Raw genomic sequence first — 17921 nt, forward strand, 5'->3', positions numbered from 1 at the left:
TTAGCGTGGAGTGGATGACGATGTCAAACGCCTTTGACAGATCCAACACTACTAGGACGGTTGCCACACAGGGGCGGTTGCGGTTCAGGCACGAAGTTATCTGGGTATTTATGGCGCTAAGTGCTCTTGTTGTGCTGTGCATTTTACGGAACCTGTGCTGATGCCTCACTGGGGTCAGGTGGTACATACAGTGCGGAAGTAGCAAGGCCTCAAGTGTCCTTGCTACCAGGGAAAGAAAGGTTATCGGACGATACAACTCTCCTTCGTTGACTGGTTTCCCGGGTTTAAGCAGTGACACGACTCTTCCTGTTTTCCAGATATCTGAAATCATGAAAGGACGATGGACAAATTGAGAACCTTGGTGAGATATTCTACTGCCTTCCTCAGGTACTTTGCATCACCTCGACGCCTCTATTATTAAGAGGAACCTTCAACCCAACGTACTTTCATAAATCCAACGATGTAAGGACATGGTTGTGCCCTACCTATAAGCCTATAAGTTCATCGAGAACACGACTATGGCGAAATTGCGCCTGATTTTTAGACCCAGACTCTAAGACAAATTTCGGGGTTCCACTTCTTGTCTTTATTGAAATTTCTCAACGAAAAATTAACGACCTCTAAAATTTTCACAAAAATCTTGTATAGTTATGTATTAGGAATTTTTATTCAAAAAAAATGTACATATATCCGTATGCATACGATTTTCAGTTGATGTTTTTACTAATGTCCACTGCTTTCAAAATTTTTCTTCTTGCAGAGAACAACAGCTTCTCAACATATTCGAGGTGATTATCTCGACGCTCGAGGGCAAACTTAAACGTATCGATAGCCTCGACAAATCGGTCGAGCACATGGTAAAGCGCATGGAAGCTCTAGACAATCGTGTAGCGGACAATTTACTCAAAACCGATGCCGTCATCTCCAAGCTGCGCACGCTAGATAATAAAATCACCAACGATATACATGCATCCTCTATAGATGGCAGTGGTGGCCGCTCGGCGCGTATTGCCAATATGGCCACGGCAGAGCATCTGGACAATCGCTTGCTGTTGCTCGATCAAAAGGTTAGCGATATCGACACTAAGCTTGAGGTGCTCAAAACACAAATCGATAATAATTTCCTGCAAGTGGACGACATTAATGTAGAAGCGAGTGAGAAAAAACCGATCAGCATGAATGTGGTAGAGATAACGAAGGCAATGAATGCCGAGGTGATGAATCACGTGTCCTCGGAATTGAATGAATTGCGGGACACTACCGACAACATCGACAAGAAGCTACAATTTCACATAAATATTGTATCGGAGAATGTGGGGCGAATGTTGCGTATGGTGGGTGATATACATGAGGCGGTGGTGGATCATCAGGAGCAGTTGAATGCATTGAATGCCACCACGACGTCGTTACCGATCATAAAATCGAGTAAGATCGACGCGTTGGTGAAGCAAATACGACCGATGGTTTCGGTTTCAGAGAAAATGGACGAAGTGTGGGATGTTGTGGTGGGCACAAAGTCGTCGGTTATCAATGACTTGCTACCCAAGTCCGATGCCTTGCTAACGCAGACGCAGCGACAGGAGCGGGCTATTGGTGAGATTCATCACGATCTAAAGGCGAAAACGAATCAAATTATCAACAACCTGGATATGGTTGAGAAGCGTCTGAAGAAACAGGAGGACGATGTTCAGCTTCTGGCGCAACGACCAGTGCCAGCTGAGCTGCTGATGGATCCCACTATCGATCGACTTGTCGAATATGATCCCAATCGGTAAATATTTAAGGGCTTGGTGTATTTGGACATTTGATTACATTTTTTTTATTTTGCATTTCTGACAGCTATTCCGTCATCGATGAGTACCCCGAGACGAATATGCCCACCACTCCGATTTCCACAAGCGCAACGGGCACCTCAACTGCGCCACCGCCTACTGTGGCCGCAACAACGGCCTCACTAAGTGCGTACACTACAGCGGGCACTACTACGCCCAGCCCGCCGGTAGCTGTTGCCAGCCAACCAACTGTCTCATCGTATACGGTCACCGCGGCACAAATTGCTGCTAATTCTGCTGGTAGCACGGGTGCTTCATCGGCCGTGGTTTCATCAGCAGCCACAACTACATCGACTTCGGCAAAGCCACTTTCACGCAAAGGCGGCATCATTTTCCCCAGCGTGAAAAATAAGCCGTCTGTGGTGAATTCCACTTTCACCACCGACATACTTACGCTAAAGGACATAAAGGTGAGTTTAAATAATAATAGAGCGGTTATTTACAACATTGCACATACATATAAATATTTATTTTTTAATTTTCACAAATTTGTGTTTTGAGTATAGTCTAGACGATATAAAATTTTGCTAATACATTTCACTTTCATATAAATGTTTAAAACTAAATTATCTCATGCGAAATTTAAGTACATACAAATTGGTATGGCTTCGTTTATATGCTCGTAAAAATTACTTAAAAAAGAAGTTCTTAAAAAAGTATAAAACGTGTAAAAATGGCAATACAAATGTTTGTTCTTTTAAGATAAGAGTTTCTATAGATTTAGATTTTTAGATGGTCCGGTGCTATAACGACATAATTCAAAATTCGAAAAATTAAAACCCTTACTGCTGTTAAGTGGCTTATGCCTACGGTGACCATCCGTCCTTTATTTTAAAGGACAGTCCTTTATTTTAACCCCCTGTCCTTTATAATTTTTTTCAAAATAAAGGACGCCTTTTGTCCTTTATTTCTTAAACTGTCCTTTAAATCGGCTCTGCATTATTCAGAGGTATTTTTTAACGGAGAATATAAAAAATAAAAATGTCCCTTATAAAATATAATGAAAACCTTCCCCAGTTTATTTCGCACCTCACCTAAGGGTTTCTATTTAATCGGTTATCTTTGTACATTCTATAAAGCACAGGGAAAGTTGTGCCCAGGATGGTGTTGCACGCTGAGTTTCCAGTTCCACTGAAAGAGAACAATAAACCCCCTGCTGCTTAGTGGTTCAAAACCGGCATTTAGTGTTCGTAATTCACTGGAGCCTTCATTTTTCATTTCATTTGATTAATTTTTATTTTTTTATGAAAGCTTACAATATTTGCAAGAGACCAGTTAAGCCTGATTTCTGAATTTTTATTTGATTATATTAAATTTTTTGTGCAAAATGCAGAAAAAGTAACATTTTTGAAGAAAATGTACTCTCCTGTTCCAGTTAATAAATGTTACATAAAAAAAACTAGTTGATAACAATTGTACGGTTCTCCCAAAACAAAAAAAAAAAACAAAAAAAAATTTTAAATTTTATAAAAAATGTTCTCTAAACTAAATATTTATTTGTTTGCTTTTTGGTAAAAATTGGTTGAAAAATTAAGGTTTCGGTGGATTATGAACATTAAATTCCAAATTTTGAAGGGATGGCGAAGTCCTTGAAAAGGATTTGGCTTCATTTTTGGCTACAACAGGGGAACTTGTACAATTAAATATTACAATTAACTGTAAATATTTGATTTAAATTAAGATATGGGTACGGAACTTTTATCATACGAGTTTTATGTACGTATTCCCAAATCATTTTGAAAAAAAACTGTCCTTTATTTTACGTTGGTTAATATGGTCACCGTACTTATGCCTATAGTCCTTGTCTAATGCAGGTACAATCCTTACTAAAGTAAGTGGTAAGGTGTAGGCATGGATTAGACAAGGATTAGAGACATGCTCAACTTAACAGTAACGCTTAGTTATTTAAGGTCTTCCCTTAAACTCGTGAAGGGGGACTTCGTTTTCGTCGGTGAACGAGGCTGGACGTGTTTGGCGCAGCGATAATTATCTTGTGTTAGCTTCTGGCGCATAGGCACTCTGAAGTGCTAAGTACAGTAACTTTAGTTCTTTTAGTATCATACATATCTATGCTATAGCGGAACGCTTATAGCATAAAGACAAACAAATGCCCATTTTCGCTTTTGGGTTTTTTGCTTATCTTTAATCTGGACGACAACTAAATTACGGCAAGAAGTGATAAACGGCTCTGGTGAGTTATTTTGCTATAATTATATTATTGTGAAGTGCGTGTAGACAGACTTGTGTTAATTAGTGGTTTTTTATAAGCATAAGACTACCGGCAACGGCAGCAAAAAAAGCCAAAGCTGATATGGCGTCGCCGGCTGCAGGGTCTGTGGAAGCCCTCTCGAAAGCCAATAGGGTGAGGGGAAAAAGTTAAAAAAAGCAGAGGAAACCTTAGAGAAAATGCTAAAAAATAATGAGCTCATGAGATTCGGGCATTCCTTGAATACATCCGGTGAGAGGAAGATCAGTAACAATGAGGGTGATAGTGTTAGTGATAATGAAATGGCAATAGAATACGAAGAAGTGACAGACAACGGAAAGGTAACGGAATGTCGAGAACCGCTAGCGTTGGCGGCAAACAACACAGAAAACAGTACAGTGACGACGGACAACAAGCCGAACAATCAAGCAAATGAGGTTATGTACCCCTCCGACTTTGCAGGTGCTATTTTCGTACTAATTGACACGGCTAAATGCCAAGAAATACCAAATGAAAAAATTACTAACGGGTTAACGCGATTAAACATTTACGTATCAAAGATATGGACCTAATTGAAGCGTTAGGGAAAAGTCTGTATAAAATTACATTTAAGAACTGTAAACAACTTTCTGTTAAATTCTAAAATCAAGGCAACGGGATTAAGGCCTTTCGTTTCGAAAACGGCCCTAGAACCCTATGGCGTAGTTAGGGGTATACCAAGTTCATATACTGATATTGAATTAAAGGCCAACACGATCTCGAGCATCCCCATTTCTTCAGTCAGGCGGTTCACGCGGAAGGCTGAAAACAACACATTTGTCCCCATGACCACAGAGAAATTTTGCTTTGCAAATAAAGAAATTCCAAAGTATATCATACTTGACTACACAAAACTGTACGTCGACTTCTATGTACCTCCTCTAAGGCAGCGTCTGAACTGCGGAAGGCTTGGCCACACGCAGTATGCCTGCAAAACAAAGAAAAGGTGTGTTCAATGTGGGCGAAATAGCTGTGATTCTAACTCCTGTGAGAAGAAATGCATTTTATGTGGGAATGCGAACGACACACACAGCTTCCGACAAGCAGTCATGTGAGGTTTGGGAAAAGGAAAAGTCTGTTACTACATACGCGCAGTAAAAAAACTTTCCAGGAGGGAGACCCTCCAAGCCTACTTCCCTAGCAACGAAAATCGGTTTAATATGCTCGCAGTTGATAAAGCGGAGTTCCTAGACTTAACAAACGAGGACAAAATCGCCAAAAACAGGGGCAGTGAGATTAATAGAAAGTCACCTAGAATCAAGTATAGTGCGGTAGCTCGCTTGCCCAGAACGGAATAGCAAATAGTGCACAGGGTAGCTGACAGGTCAGCGGAAAGGCCAAAAAAGAAAGTAGCGGAAGAGGTCGTATACAGGCCTGAAAAGCTATTAGAAGAGCTTCAAACCCGAACCTTGACACAAATTAAACTCTTACAATATAATTGCCAATCGCTAAAAGCAAGCATAAATAGAATAGAATTTTACCTAAATAATTACGACTGAAATTTAAGTGTGCTCTGCCCAATCCACAAGAAAGGCGACCCCGCCATACGCGCCAACTACCGCGGAATCAGCCTTCTAAGCATAGGTTATAAGGTCTTATGGAGTGTATTGTGCGAAAGACTGAAGCCCACCGTCAATGAACTGATTGGACCTTATCAGTGTGGCCTTAGGCCTGGAAAATCCATCATAGATCAGGTATTCACAATACGCTAAATCTTGGAAAAGACCCGCGAGAATAGGATCGACACACACCATCATTTGTCGATTTCAAAGCCGCTTTCGACAGCACGAAGAGAAGTTGCCTTTATGCCGCGATGTCTGAATTTGGTATCCCCGCGAAACTAATACGGCTGTGTAAAATGACGTTGAGCAATACCACCAGCTCCGTCAGAATAGGAAGGACCTCTCCGAGCCGTTTGATACCAAACGAGGTTTCAGACAAGGGGACTCCTTTTCGTGTGATTTTTTTAATCTGATGTTTGAGAAGATAATAAGAGCCGCAGAACTGAGCCTCTAAGGCACAATACTTTACAAGAGCGTAGAATTGCTGGCGTATGCCGACGACATCGATATTATCGGTAAAAACAAGGGCTACGTCTGTTCTGCCTTCTCGGGATTGGATAGAGAAGCAAAGCGAATGGGTCTGGTGGTGAACGAGGACAAAACGAAGTATCTCCTGCCATCACACAAACAGTCAGAGCATACGCGTCTTGGCACCCACGTCACTGCTGACAGTTACAAGTTTGAAAAAGTAAACGACTTCGTTTATTTGGGAACCAGGATTAACACCAATAATAATGTCAGCCTTGAAATCCAACGGAGAATCACTCTTGCCAACAAGTGCTACTTTGGGCTGAGTAGGCAATTGAGAAGTACAAAGATCACACTATAAGTCACTCATCATGCCTACGCTAGTGTATGGCGCGGAGGCATGGACAATGAAAGCATCTGATGAGGCGGCTCTTGGAGTTTTCGAGAGAAAGATTCTGCGAATGATTTACGGACCTTTACGGGTTGGTGATGGCGAATAGCGCAGACGATTTAACGATGAGCTGTATGAGCTTTACAACGATATGGACATAGTGCAGCGATAAAAAATTCAGCGGCTCCGCGCATGTCCTTCGAATGGACAGAAACGCTCCTGCTCTGAAAATATTCAACGCGGGCCGCGATGCTGGTAACAGAGGAAGAGGAAGGCCTCCTCTGCGTTGGAAAGACCAGGTGGAGAAGGACTTGGCTTCACTTGGCATTTCCAATTGGCGTCAGTTAGCACAGAAGAGAAATGACTGGCGTGCTGTTTTGGACTCGGCCAAAATCGCTTAGGCGGTTACAGCGCCAATAAAGAAGAAGAAGAAGAAGAATTACAATTTTGATGGTGCTTGCTTGAGTGAGATTTTTCATTCAAATGAGCAGCACCACAGAAACATTATAGATTTTAGCATAATAGAAAAAAAAAAAACAGAACTTATGGGTACTTATGGGGTAGCAATCATTCTGAGGAAAAAAACTAAATTCAGAAAACTAACGTTCGTGTCAGATCTAGATATTGTGGTAATTCAAACTAAAAACTTAAAACCTAACTCGGTCATTTGCGCGACTTATTTTCCTCGATCTGTTCCCACAGAAACTTTCAAAAATTAAATTTCTAGTCTTCTCACTTTTCTTGAAAATTTTCAAAATGTACTAGTCCTGATTGACTTTAACGCCAGAGCAGCGGCGTGGGGAGATCAAATCACGTCGTGTAGGGGTAGAAATCTTCTTAACATAATTTCTGAGCACAATTTTTGGGCCCTCAATGATAGAACTCAGACCTTTAAAGCCAACTTTTTATCTCCCAATGGATCGGTTATAGACCTGTCGTTCACCAACTGTAACGTGCCGCTTATATGGAGAACAGACCCAACAAGAATGGGGGGAAGCCACCACTTTCCTATCATAATTGAGTCTACCGCAATTAGCATTCATAAGAAATGCTTTTTAGCACAAAATAAGCTTAAATTGGAACTTCGACAGCTAGAACTGGAGCCGAACATAGAGGAGATTCATTCTAAATTTAATAAGGAGCTAGTAGCAGCCACATACACCCTTCAGGGCAACATAGTTCCCAAAGCTTGGTGGAACGAAACCTTAGCGAAAACCTTTCGTTTGCTAAAATATGCCTCTAAAAAATGTAAGAACTACCCAACACCACAAAACTTTGAAGCGTGTTTAGAACAAAAAAAACGTGGAAGGAGCAAGTTAAAAAAAGCAAAAAAATACTAAGCTTTGAAGGTAAAGTTGAAGAACTGAACAATGACCCTACTACCAAACAAGCCTGGAAATTCGTAAAGGCTATGAGAGGTGATTTCAAGCCCGGAACGGTTTTGCGTGGTCTTATAGCAATAATCTTAATTTTCTCCAACATCTAAAAAAAACTTAGTCCCCATCTCGAATCGCGATATAGCACCTAACAAAGAAATAGTACCGGAAAATGAACTGGCAATAAGCTTCCCGGAAATTCAGGATGTTCTGAAAAATAAAAGAAAAAACAGTCGGCAGGAGGTGCGGACCGCATCACCTATAAAATGCTAAAAGCACTCCCGGAACAATCCCTAAACAACTTACGTACCGCTCTAAACAACGCATTCCTCTCAAACCAGATACCGGAAAAGTGGCGCAAAATAAGAATTGTGCCCATACCGAAAGCAGGCAAAGACCTAAATGATTTTACCAACTTCATGCCCATAGCCCTGCTGTCGGTCCTCCTGAAATGCATTAATTTAGTAATTAAAAATAGGCTCACGGACATGCTAGAGGAGGCCGATATTCTCCCCAACTACTCCTTCGTGTATAGGAAAAGGAAATCTGCCACGGTGTGCACAAATTGTTTGCTTCATGACATTAGAACTCTGAAAAGTGAAGGTCTTAAAATAACAAATTTAGTAATGCATACAATTGCGTGAGTCTGGTCAAACTTAGGAAAGCTCTAGAGGATGTGGACAGAAATATGTGATGGGTTGCCTCAGGGCAGCAGTCGGTCTCCGGTACTGTTCAACGTATACACCAGACACCAGGCATGATATTGGAGAAATCTTCACCAAAGTTTACCAATTCGCAGACGATTTCATTCTTTTATCGGCTCATAAAGACCTGGGTCAATCGCTTGCAAATTTACAGAGCAAAATCAACACATTTAGGAAAAGTGCGATGATTTAAATCTAACAATAAATCTTGAGAAAACAACTGATGTATTTTGCAATGGGCAACCAAAAAACTTTTCAACCTGACTTGCAATAATCAAACTCTGGAGCAAACACAATTCATAAATTTTCTTGGGACGCGAATAAGCGCCTCCCAAGCTGTCAGTGAGCACTACTCTGAGGTTATAAAAAAATCTCAAAAAAATTCAAATTTGTTTAACTGTATCACGGCCGTTAAAGCAGGGCTACATCCTAAAGTTTCTCTAAATCATTACAAAGCAATATGCTGGATTTCCACCAGGCATTAAATGGCAAAAATGACAAATGACAAAGTCGGGCATTAAAAAATAATCGTGTCATTACATTAAAACAATAGTCACTAAGTTCATTTCCACATGGCATTATTCATTTCCACATGGCATTATTTTAAATGGCATACATTTTTTGTCATTTCAATGGAAATCCAGCAATAGTGAAAAGTAAAATTGAATTCAGCCGTACTGCAATGACCAATTGAGCAAAGACCGTCAATAAAAAAATTCAGACCTACCAGAAAAGTTTCCGCAGAAGAAGTCTTGGGCTAAACCCAGCAACCCCTATCCCGCTATTATACGCCTTAGCCAATGAACTCCCGCCCAGTGAAAGAGCAAGATGGCTCACTGCAAAAGAAATTATGAATAATATTGTGACTGATTAATCCCTCAGGGATCAGCTTTACGGCAATCCCAGTGTTAACTCTAGTTACAGTCTCATTTTCAACAGGTTCAGGCACATCTTCGACGAACTAAACATAACTGACACCACGATACCGACCAACTATGTAAATATAATCACGGAGACCTTAAAGGACGAGAAGTCAACTCTCCCGGACGAAACCACTCGAGTGACGTACCACCATATATGTAATACTTCTATATTGATAGTAAGCTAACATCTCAATGTGTAAGCATTCCGAAATCAAAGCGAGACAGTCTAGTACTGTTTTTGTCAATGTATTGTGTACTTGAGTGCCGTTTTTGTAAATGTGTCGTGTACATCTTTATTTATAAACGTATGTGTTCCTTTTCTTTCGTACGTGTTTATTGATATATCTGTACTGTAGTGTTTTCGGACGGTACTAGCTCTTACTGCCAATATAGGAGTATTACATATATGCGTACCACCAACTGATACACGACAACGAAAATGCAAATTTTCGAATTCTGTTTACGGACGCATCCGTGGGCGGCAGCACAACAGGGATTGCAATTTTTAACCCTCAAGACAACACGGAGCATAACTTTAAGCTTGAGTTCCGCGCTTCTTCCAGCTTTGGTGAAACCATAGCCATTTTGAAGGCCTTGGAACTAGCTAGAGAATTAAGATATGGAAAAGATGCAATCTTCTCGGACAGCCTGATAGCCTGCCAATTATTAAAAAAAAAAAAAATCCAACCAAAACCATTTAATTGTAAAGATCCACATCCTAATAAGTGAGGCAGACTTTGACAGGGTAGCAATAATCTGGACACCCAGCCATAAGCGAATCGTAGGAAATGGAAGAGCCGATCAGGTAGCTAAAAACGCTGTTAACTCAAATAACATACTACATTTTAGACTTACTAAAGACCAAGCACGCAGTAAGATACGGAACGAAATTGAAGAAGACTGCGAATAAACCCAATTTCTTTGCACAGATCTTCCCCACTAAACCGAAAAGACCGTGGTTCTATCGTTCCCACGACAGTCGGGTCTACGTAACCGGAACGACCCAGATTTATATCTGGCCAAGGACTGTCACTCCAGCAACACTCCCCAAAAAGTCTTTGGGGAATTTGTATGCTGCTACAACACCAACAACAACCGTGGTTCTATAGCAAAAAACTTGAACCTAGGGAAACAAAAACTTTAAATAGTATACTTGCTGGATGTACATACATATGACAGGGAATACCTGTGTAGGATCAAGGTTCTGAACTCCAACATCTGCAGATGTGGACTTAAGTACAGCTACCTGCACCAGACGTTTCAATGTCCACTCCTTAGGCACGTTCGAGAGGACTTCACAATATTCAGTCAAGAATCAATTTTTTATGATATACTTCACAATTGGGATTATAGCAAGATCACTCAACTATCAATTTTTTTTTTAAAGCACACTAAGCTCACTTGATCAAGAAGCATCAAACTGCGCAAACCGAGGCGCATTCATTAAGAGCTTCTGTTGCTACGCGTTCATGTAGCTAAAAGAGATTCAACTACAGAATCAGAGGAATAACCTGGCGTTTAAGGAACTCAGTTTCCTGCCAACATTACCCAAAACCCCACACAAAAAAAACTCGTAAAAGCATCGTAAAGCTCGTAAATTTACAATCCTCGTAAAAGAACTGTCAAAATTTGTATGGAGCTAAGTTTACGAGCCCCTCGAAAAATTACGAAGCAAATTTGATGCGCAAACGACCTCGTAAACTTCAGTGTTGCCGAGGGGCCGCAAAATTTTTCCTAAAATGTACGATAAAATAATGAAAATAAAGGAAAAAAATAATAAGCGAATAAAATGAATGAATTTCATCTACCAACTTTATTGACTTAGGTTTTCTGATAAATTTCGGCATTTTTAATTGTATTTCAGCCAAGAGTGATAGAGACAAGCCGGCGGGATGTTATGGAAAATACTACGGAATAAAAATTGCTTCACAAAATCCTGGTGGATCTGTCAAACTGTCACTTTACGAACGTATTTACACCCTTTCACATAGGGAGCGTTCCCATAAAAGCCTCGTAAACTTACGAGTTTACTCGTGACTTTACGAGTTTAGGGGAATCCCCTAATTGTTTTTTGAATTATGTCGTTATTGCGGAATATAGGCATGTTAGTTGAGCAGAAAGCTATAGCTTTGTTTCTTAACAGATAATTATAACAAATTATCACTAATTTCTGCTGGAAAGCGTTCCTTAACTCAAAAAAACTAGCAGAAACTAGCTGCTCTCTCTCGTTCTTGCGCTCTTCTATTTTTGGCTCTCCTGTAAAATTTTTACTAGCAGCTGTCAAAATTTCTATTTCTATATTTTCTAGGTGCAATCCCGTATTCCCCGGACTCCGACTAGTAAAACTGTCAAAAAATAAAAATTCGCTCAGAGCGAGAGAGTAACATTGAACAGTACGGGATCGCTTTCTAGTAAAAAAATGGTAACTTCTGTCAACTTCAACATTTTTTGCTTATTTTGTATGTAAACACACTCTGCTCACACATGTAAATAACCAAAAATACTTTCAAATTCATTAGAATCCACTTAAGCAAGTAATTTAATACTTTTCAACATGAATTAGCAGAGTGCACTTTTCCTTTGTTTACAATTTAGTTGCCAAACACACTACAGCAGATCGTTTGACACATTTACCAGAATTTACCAGCAAAAAATTCTCGGACTAAAACTGGTAACTTCTGACAGAGAGAGAACCGTATTAACTCTCTTTTTTGCCCTCTCAATAGTCAGAGAACCGAGTACGGGATCGATTTCCAGTAAAATCTGACTGATTCTGACTATTTCTGACTAGTCCGGACTCGTACGGGATCGCAACTTATATTGTCAAATACACCGACCAGCTGATTACTTGCTAGTTTCTGCTAGTTTTGCGTTTCTTTACTTTTTCGTTACTTCGCTCTCTGTGAGCGTAATTCTTTCAATTTTCTCATTCTTCTTCTTCCTGATAGTTATCTGCTAGAAAAGAAATGAAACAAAGCCTATATCTAAGCAACTACGGTGTGGGTTTTATATAATAGATACCCTGCTATAATACTTGTTTACTAAGTTGGGTACAAGGAAAGCGTTTTACTGTAAAATAATTTAATTGTAAAGTAGAAAACAAATCTACCTTTTCATATTTTCGACATCCTTCTAAAACCAACAAATATCTGCAAGCATAGTTGTCCTTAAAAGCTAAAAGCAGTGATATGCGATTTTTCTACCATCATTAACCGCTATTCAAAAAACAAAGTAACGAAAGCAAGGACGTCTAAGGTAAAGTATGGAATGTGAAAAGAGCCAATTATGGCTTATAAAGAAAAAAAGAGAAAAAATACAAAATGAGAGTGAGGTTTAGGTAGAAAGAAATGAAAAGCAGAAATCAATAAATGCGAAAAATCGTATGCGCAGACTTGAGTAAGTGTCTAGAGCTCATCCCTAGGGTAAGGCGGTTCTTTGCAAGAGCAAGTGAAAACCTGTTCGACCTTCTCCATGCCAGGCAACACGGTAATAGGTGAGACGAGACGGTTGCTCCATTCCTAAAAGAGTTAAACAGCAAAATTAGTTTTGAAGGAATATTGGCTCTTTGATATAATAAAATGGACTAGATGCTTTTGTTAGTCGAAATATTAACGTAATTTGTGATGCAAAAAAATTATTGGAAAAAAAACAAGTAAGTCTAAGTTCGGGCGGAGCCGAACATTAAATACCTTTCCGAAATCTACCGCTACATGGTAAGCCGGGGTGTATCAATTTTGAGTAAATTAGCCTCCTTAAATTTCGAAATATTGAAGTTTCCAGCATTTCTGAAATTTACCGTTATATGAAAAGCGGCCGTAATTTTTGTCCGATTTCAATAATTTTCAACGTTTTTCTTCTATGTGGCAAGCACGATAACCACACCGAGTTTGGTACAAATTGGTAGAACGGTTACCGAGATCCATATATGTGATCATAAGTGGGCGCCGCCCCGCCCATTTTCCAAAATAAATTTTATCATAAACGTGTTTCTTGGTAAAGAATTGTTGCAAGCATAAATTTTGAATAAATTAGCTTTAATATTTACTGATTTATCAAAGAGTTCGTATTTCTCTAAATTACCGTTATATGGGATGTGGGCAGCGGTTACCAAGATATACACATGTAACCATAAATGGGCGTGGCTACGCCCATTTTCCATATATTTTTAATATTCTTATTTTTCGTCTAAAACTTAATATCAATTTTGAGTGAATAATCTTCAGTAGTTACTGAAAATTACCGTTATATGGGAGGTAGGCGTGGTTATTGTTCGATTGTGCCATTTTCAATACCATCCGTCCTACGCCAGAAAGAAGTGCACTACCAAGTTTCTTTAAGATATCTCAATTTTTACTCGAGTTATCGTGTGCACAGACGGACGGGTGGACGGACGGACAGACAGTAACCGCTTAATCGATTTCTCTTTTCATTCTGATCATTTATGTATACATTTGTCTATATCTATCTCGATTCGTTTTGAATGCTACAAACAACCGTTATGTGAAAAAAGTTATAATACCCTTGTGCACAAGTGCGCTCGGGTATAATTATTTCATGGTAAATGAAACGGAATTAAGTACCGCTTACCTTAAATAACGCCATGTGATAGCAGTATATGTTTTGTGGCATCAGGTTTTTCTCCACAAATTTACGGGCCTCAGCCACGATCTCACGCGCACGGTCTTCATTTTCTCTGGCCCACTGTAGACGTTCAATTAAATCGCTTAAATCACGCTTGAAGGGCACATAGTGTTTAAAAGGCGTTAGCTTGCTGTAGAAATGTTCATAGAAGGTAGACATCTGTTTGAAAACCAACGAATCACCGGCAAGCAAATAAGGAAAGCGATAGGCAGCTACCACGCCATCCACATTTAACTGGTATTTGTACTACAGGAAACAATTTAACATTTTAACATATATTAAGTTGCTAATATTTACTAAAAGTTACCCGAAAGAACTCCAAAAACGATATATGCGGAACTTTTGGGCCATACTTGTCCTCCTCGTTGCGGAAGAAAAAGAAATTTGTGAGTGATGCATTAATCAGTTCAGGATATTTACGCGCCAGCTCAATTAATTCGAGTCGCTCCCGGCGGGAATCTCTACCTCGCCAAAATGCCTTGTTCTCTTTTATGTCCCAAGGGTATTCGCTCTTTTGCACCGACAACATATCTAAAGTTACACGTCCCATATTTTCCAAAGTTGATTCAGTAATATCGTAAGTGGGTAGCACTATATCATACGAGTCATCACTGCCACACCATGAGAATATCGGGTACGGGCCAGAGGTGCGCTGTTGTCCACCTTTCTTCGAAAGCGGCCAATCTCCCAAATTCAAATAGAATTCCATATCTGGCAACATAACAACACGTCCCAACGCCAATAGTGTAGCGTCCATGAACATTTTAAATCCTGTGTACTTTCCGTAGCATTGACGCCATACTTGCTGCTGCTTTACCACATAATGGCATAACGACACACTCTCTGGTTGGTTGTAACGCCTTAAAAGGTTCTCGCGTATAGCGCTAAAGTTCACACGCTTGAACGAATGTAAGTCCCAAACGATTTGTTTATCGTCCAAATAGGAGGGACAACTATTGTGCAACATCCAGAGATTTAGCTCTTGCGGGCAGTAACAGCGTTCTGAATACACTTTATTGTATATGACATACGGTGATTGCGCCACATGCGAACCATTGTAGCGCACCTCTAGCTCTACTTGATCGCACCAGTCGGCAATGGTGTAGCGCACAATTGAAGAGCCATCACCGCGATCGATTAGATTCACGTTACACCGACATTTACCATGCGGTGAATTGCCTTTGACAGACACTTGAAAGTCTTGAGGGGGCGATTGCTCAAATCTGCCTCGAAAACAAAAAAAAATTAATTACTCAACACACGAGTGTAAACTTTCACTAATTATGCAAAATATGCCACTCACTTGCGTCCGTTTTTGTCCACTGCGTGTATGAAGAAATAACGTGCGGGCAAGACAACTTCATCCGGCTTCAAGCCGGGTCCCCACACCAGCGTTTTTTCTGCATCCACTATCCGTCTTCCCTCAAATGAGTAAACCAAATCGGAAAATGTTAATATTGCAGCCGGTAGAAAGGTATACAACAACATTTCACGACCTTTTCTTCTATCTATTAAATTTTTTATGTAGATATGCGTTCACAAAAAGTTCCAAACAAATAGCAAACAGCCGCTGATAAGCAATAGTGATGTGCTGAATTGCCGGTTACACTATACTCGGTACCCAATACTTCCTTTTCAGTACCCAGTACCGATTCTATACATACATACATTAAACGTTCGCTATAATAAGCTGTATTCTTTTACAAATTATCCAGTAGCAACATGCGATCGCTGACACGATCTGTCTTACCAGAGCGCCATGTAATTTTTTCTGTAGTTGTAGCCCGTAGCGCAGAAATCTGCGGAATTTAAATTTTTCCGTGTCTGCTGATGTCTTCCTTCTATAGATGGTTGCCACTTCGTCAGTTTTGCAGATGGTAAAAAAGTTATAGGTTCCTATACCAAATACGTTAAAATATTTGAAATTTACTATTGAATAAGGTTTTTTGTTGAAAACTAAGTAGTTTATATTTAGCTATAATCTATTATAGCACGAAAAATTGTAGTTGAGAAGGTAAGTTTATGAAAAGGCATTGATGAATGGCAACACTGTAGTAAGCAACACTGAGGGCTCCAGTAATAGACAAAATTCTGCGTATACAACAGACTGGGTTTAAGTATACGTTCTGCGTTCTTGACAAACTTAAGCTTAACACATATATGTAATACTCCTATATTGGTAGTAAGAGCTAGTACCGTCCGAAAACACTACAGTACAGATATATCAATAAACACGTTCGAAAGAAAAGGAACACATACGTTTATAAATAAACATGTACACAACAAACACCCAAAAACCGCACTCACGTACACAATATATTGACAAAAACGGTACTAGACTGTCTCGCTTTGATTTCGAAATGCTTTCACATTGGGAAGCTAGCTTACTGCCAATATAGAAGTATTACATATAGGGCTTAACACCACCTTTTATAAATTCGCCTTGGTACCGAGTGTCGAAAGTATTGGATACTTTTTAAATCGGTTCCGAGTATCGATAAATACTTTAAAGTACCGACTCAGCACAACACTAATAAGCAAAAATCTACATCTGACGTGAGTGTTGCCAGACGATAACCAAAATAAAAAGAGTCGGGTATTTTAGCTTATACCATGTACGAAATTTTTGTTATTATTCTTGAAAGAAATATTTAAAAAATTGTATTATTATTTTTGTTACTTTTAGGGCTTTTCTTGTGTTGACCTCCTTAACGCTGGTATGAGGCAGTCTGGAGTATTCTACTTGCAAATCCGTGGCACTACTTATTGGTTCTTAAAGGTCTATTGTGAGCAAGAAATTACCGATGGCGGCTGGACGGTAATTTCTTATTGGAAATTTTAAACAAAAATCTCAAAAAAATACTAACAACCCATTTGCTCTCTTTTATTTCAGGTCATTCAAAGGCGAGATGATTTCGGTGAGCCGCGTGAGAACTTCAATCGTGATTGGGCTGACTACAAAAATGGTTTTGGCGATCCAGCGAAGGAGTTCTGGCTAGGTAATGAGAACATTTATATGCTAACCAATAATGAGGACTATGCGCTGCGTGTTGAGCTAGAGGACTTTGAAGGCAATAAGAGGTACTTATAAAATTTTATGTACTGGAAACGGGCTTACACAAATTAAAATCTAAATGCAAACTTTTTATTAAAGATATGCACAATATTCGCATTTCAAAATCCACTCGGAAGCTGATTATTACAAGTTGGAAATCGATGGTTATGAAGGAAATGCTGGCGATTCGCTCAATGATCCATGGTACGGTTCCAACAATAGTCCTTTCTCAACATACAATAGAGACAATGATCGCAGCTCACTGAATTGTGCTAGCATGCTCAAGGTGACGATTTTTCTTATACTAAGTGTATTTTCAAAATTATAATACGTTATATTTTGCGTATTTATTAGGGCGGCTGGTGGTGGAAGTCTTGCGGTCGTGGCCTAAATGGTCTTTACTTGCATGATCCGCAAGATTTAACAGCACGACAAGGCATTGTTTGGTTCCGCTGGCGCGGTTGGGACTACACACTAAAAAAGGCCACCATGATGATTCGTCCTCGGGCCCCTCAACCTATGGGTAGTACAGTATCTACGTCATAGGCTAACCTATTTCGAGGCGCTAAGTTGTAGCCAAGAACGACAACTGTTTTGAAAGCACCTAAAATCAACCGCAAACTAGTTTCAAATTAAATAGTTTTAAAAGCATAGTGGCATTTTAAAAATGAAACTTTTTTCATGTAGACAGGCATTTTCCAGTTCAGTTGAAACACCCTGTGCA

The 17921-nt window shown here is 39.7% G+C and overlaps 2 protein-coding genes across 3 annotated transcripts; one reads left to right on the top strand and one right to left on the bottom strand.

Moving 5' to 3' along the window:
* Positions 1 to 764: 764 nt before the first annotated feature.
* LOC118751401 (tenascin-R-like) lies at positions 765 to 17915 on the top strand. The gene is made up of 6 exons (XM_036486223.1): positions 765 to 1771; positions 1840 to 2242; positions 16829 to 16960; positions 17036 to 17223; positions 17297 to 17483; positions 17552 to 17915. The coding sequence occupies exons 1-6, from the start codon at positions 855 to 857 to the stop codon at positions 17741 to 17743; spliced, it is 2019 nt and encodes a 672-aa protein (XP_036342116.1). The 5' UTR covers positions 765 to 854; the 3' UTR covers positions 17744 to 17915.
* On the bottom strand, positions 12559 to 15717 carry LOC118751400 (protein O-glucosyltransferase 2-like). 2 transcript variants are annotated; one of them, XM_036486221.1, is made up of 4 exons: positions 15446 to 15717; positions 14450 to 15365; positions 14089 to 14388; positions 12559 to 13019 (listed from the first exon to the last, which is right to left on the bottom strand). In XM_036486221.1, the coding sequence occupies exons 1-4, from the start codon at positions 15628 to 15630 to the stop codon at positions 12906 to 12908; spliced, it is 1515 nt and encodes a 504-aa protein (XP_036342114.1). In that variant the 5' UTR covers positions 15631 to 15717; the 3' UTR covers positions 12559 to 12905. The 2 variants fall into 2 exon arrangements, with proteins under 2 accessions (XP_036342114.1, XP_036342115.1); XM_036486222.1 differs by having other exon boundaries at positions 14450 to 15369; positions 15446 to 15590.
* Positions 17916 to 17921: the final 6 nt, after the last annotated feature.

Source organism: Rhagoletis pomonella, unplaced genomic scaffold (assembly GCF_013731165.1).
Source record: "Rhagoletis pomonella isolate Grant_MI unplaced genomic scaffold, Rhpom_1.0 Rhpom_scaffold_00679, whole genome shotgun sequence".
Classification (NCBI taxonomy): Eukaryota; Metazoa; Arthropoda; class Insecta; order Diptera; family Tephritidae; genus Rhagoletis; species Rhagoletis pomonella.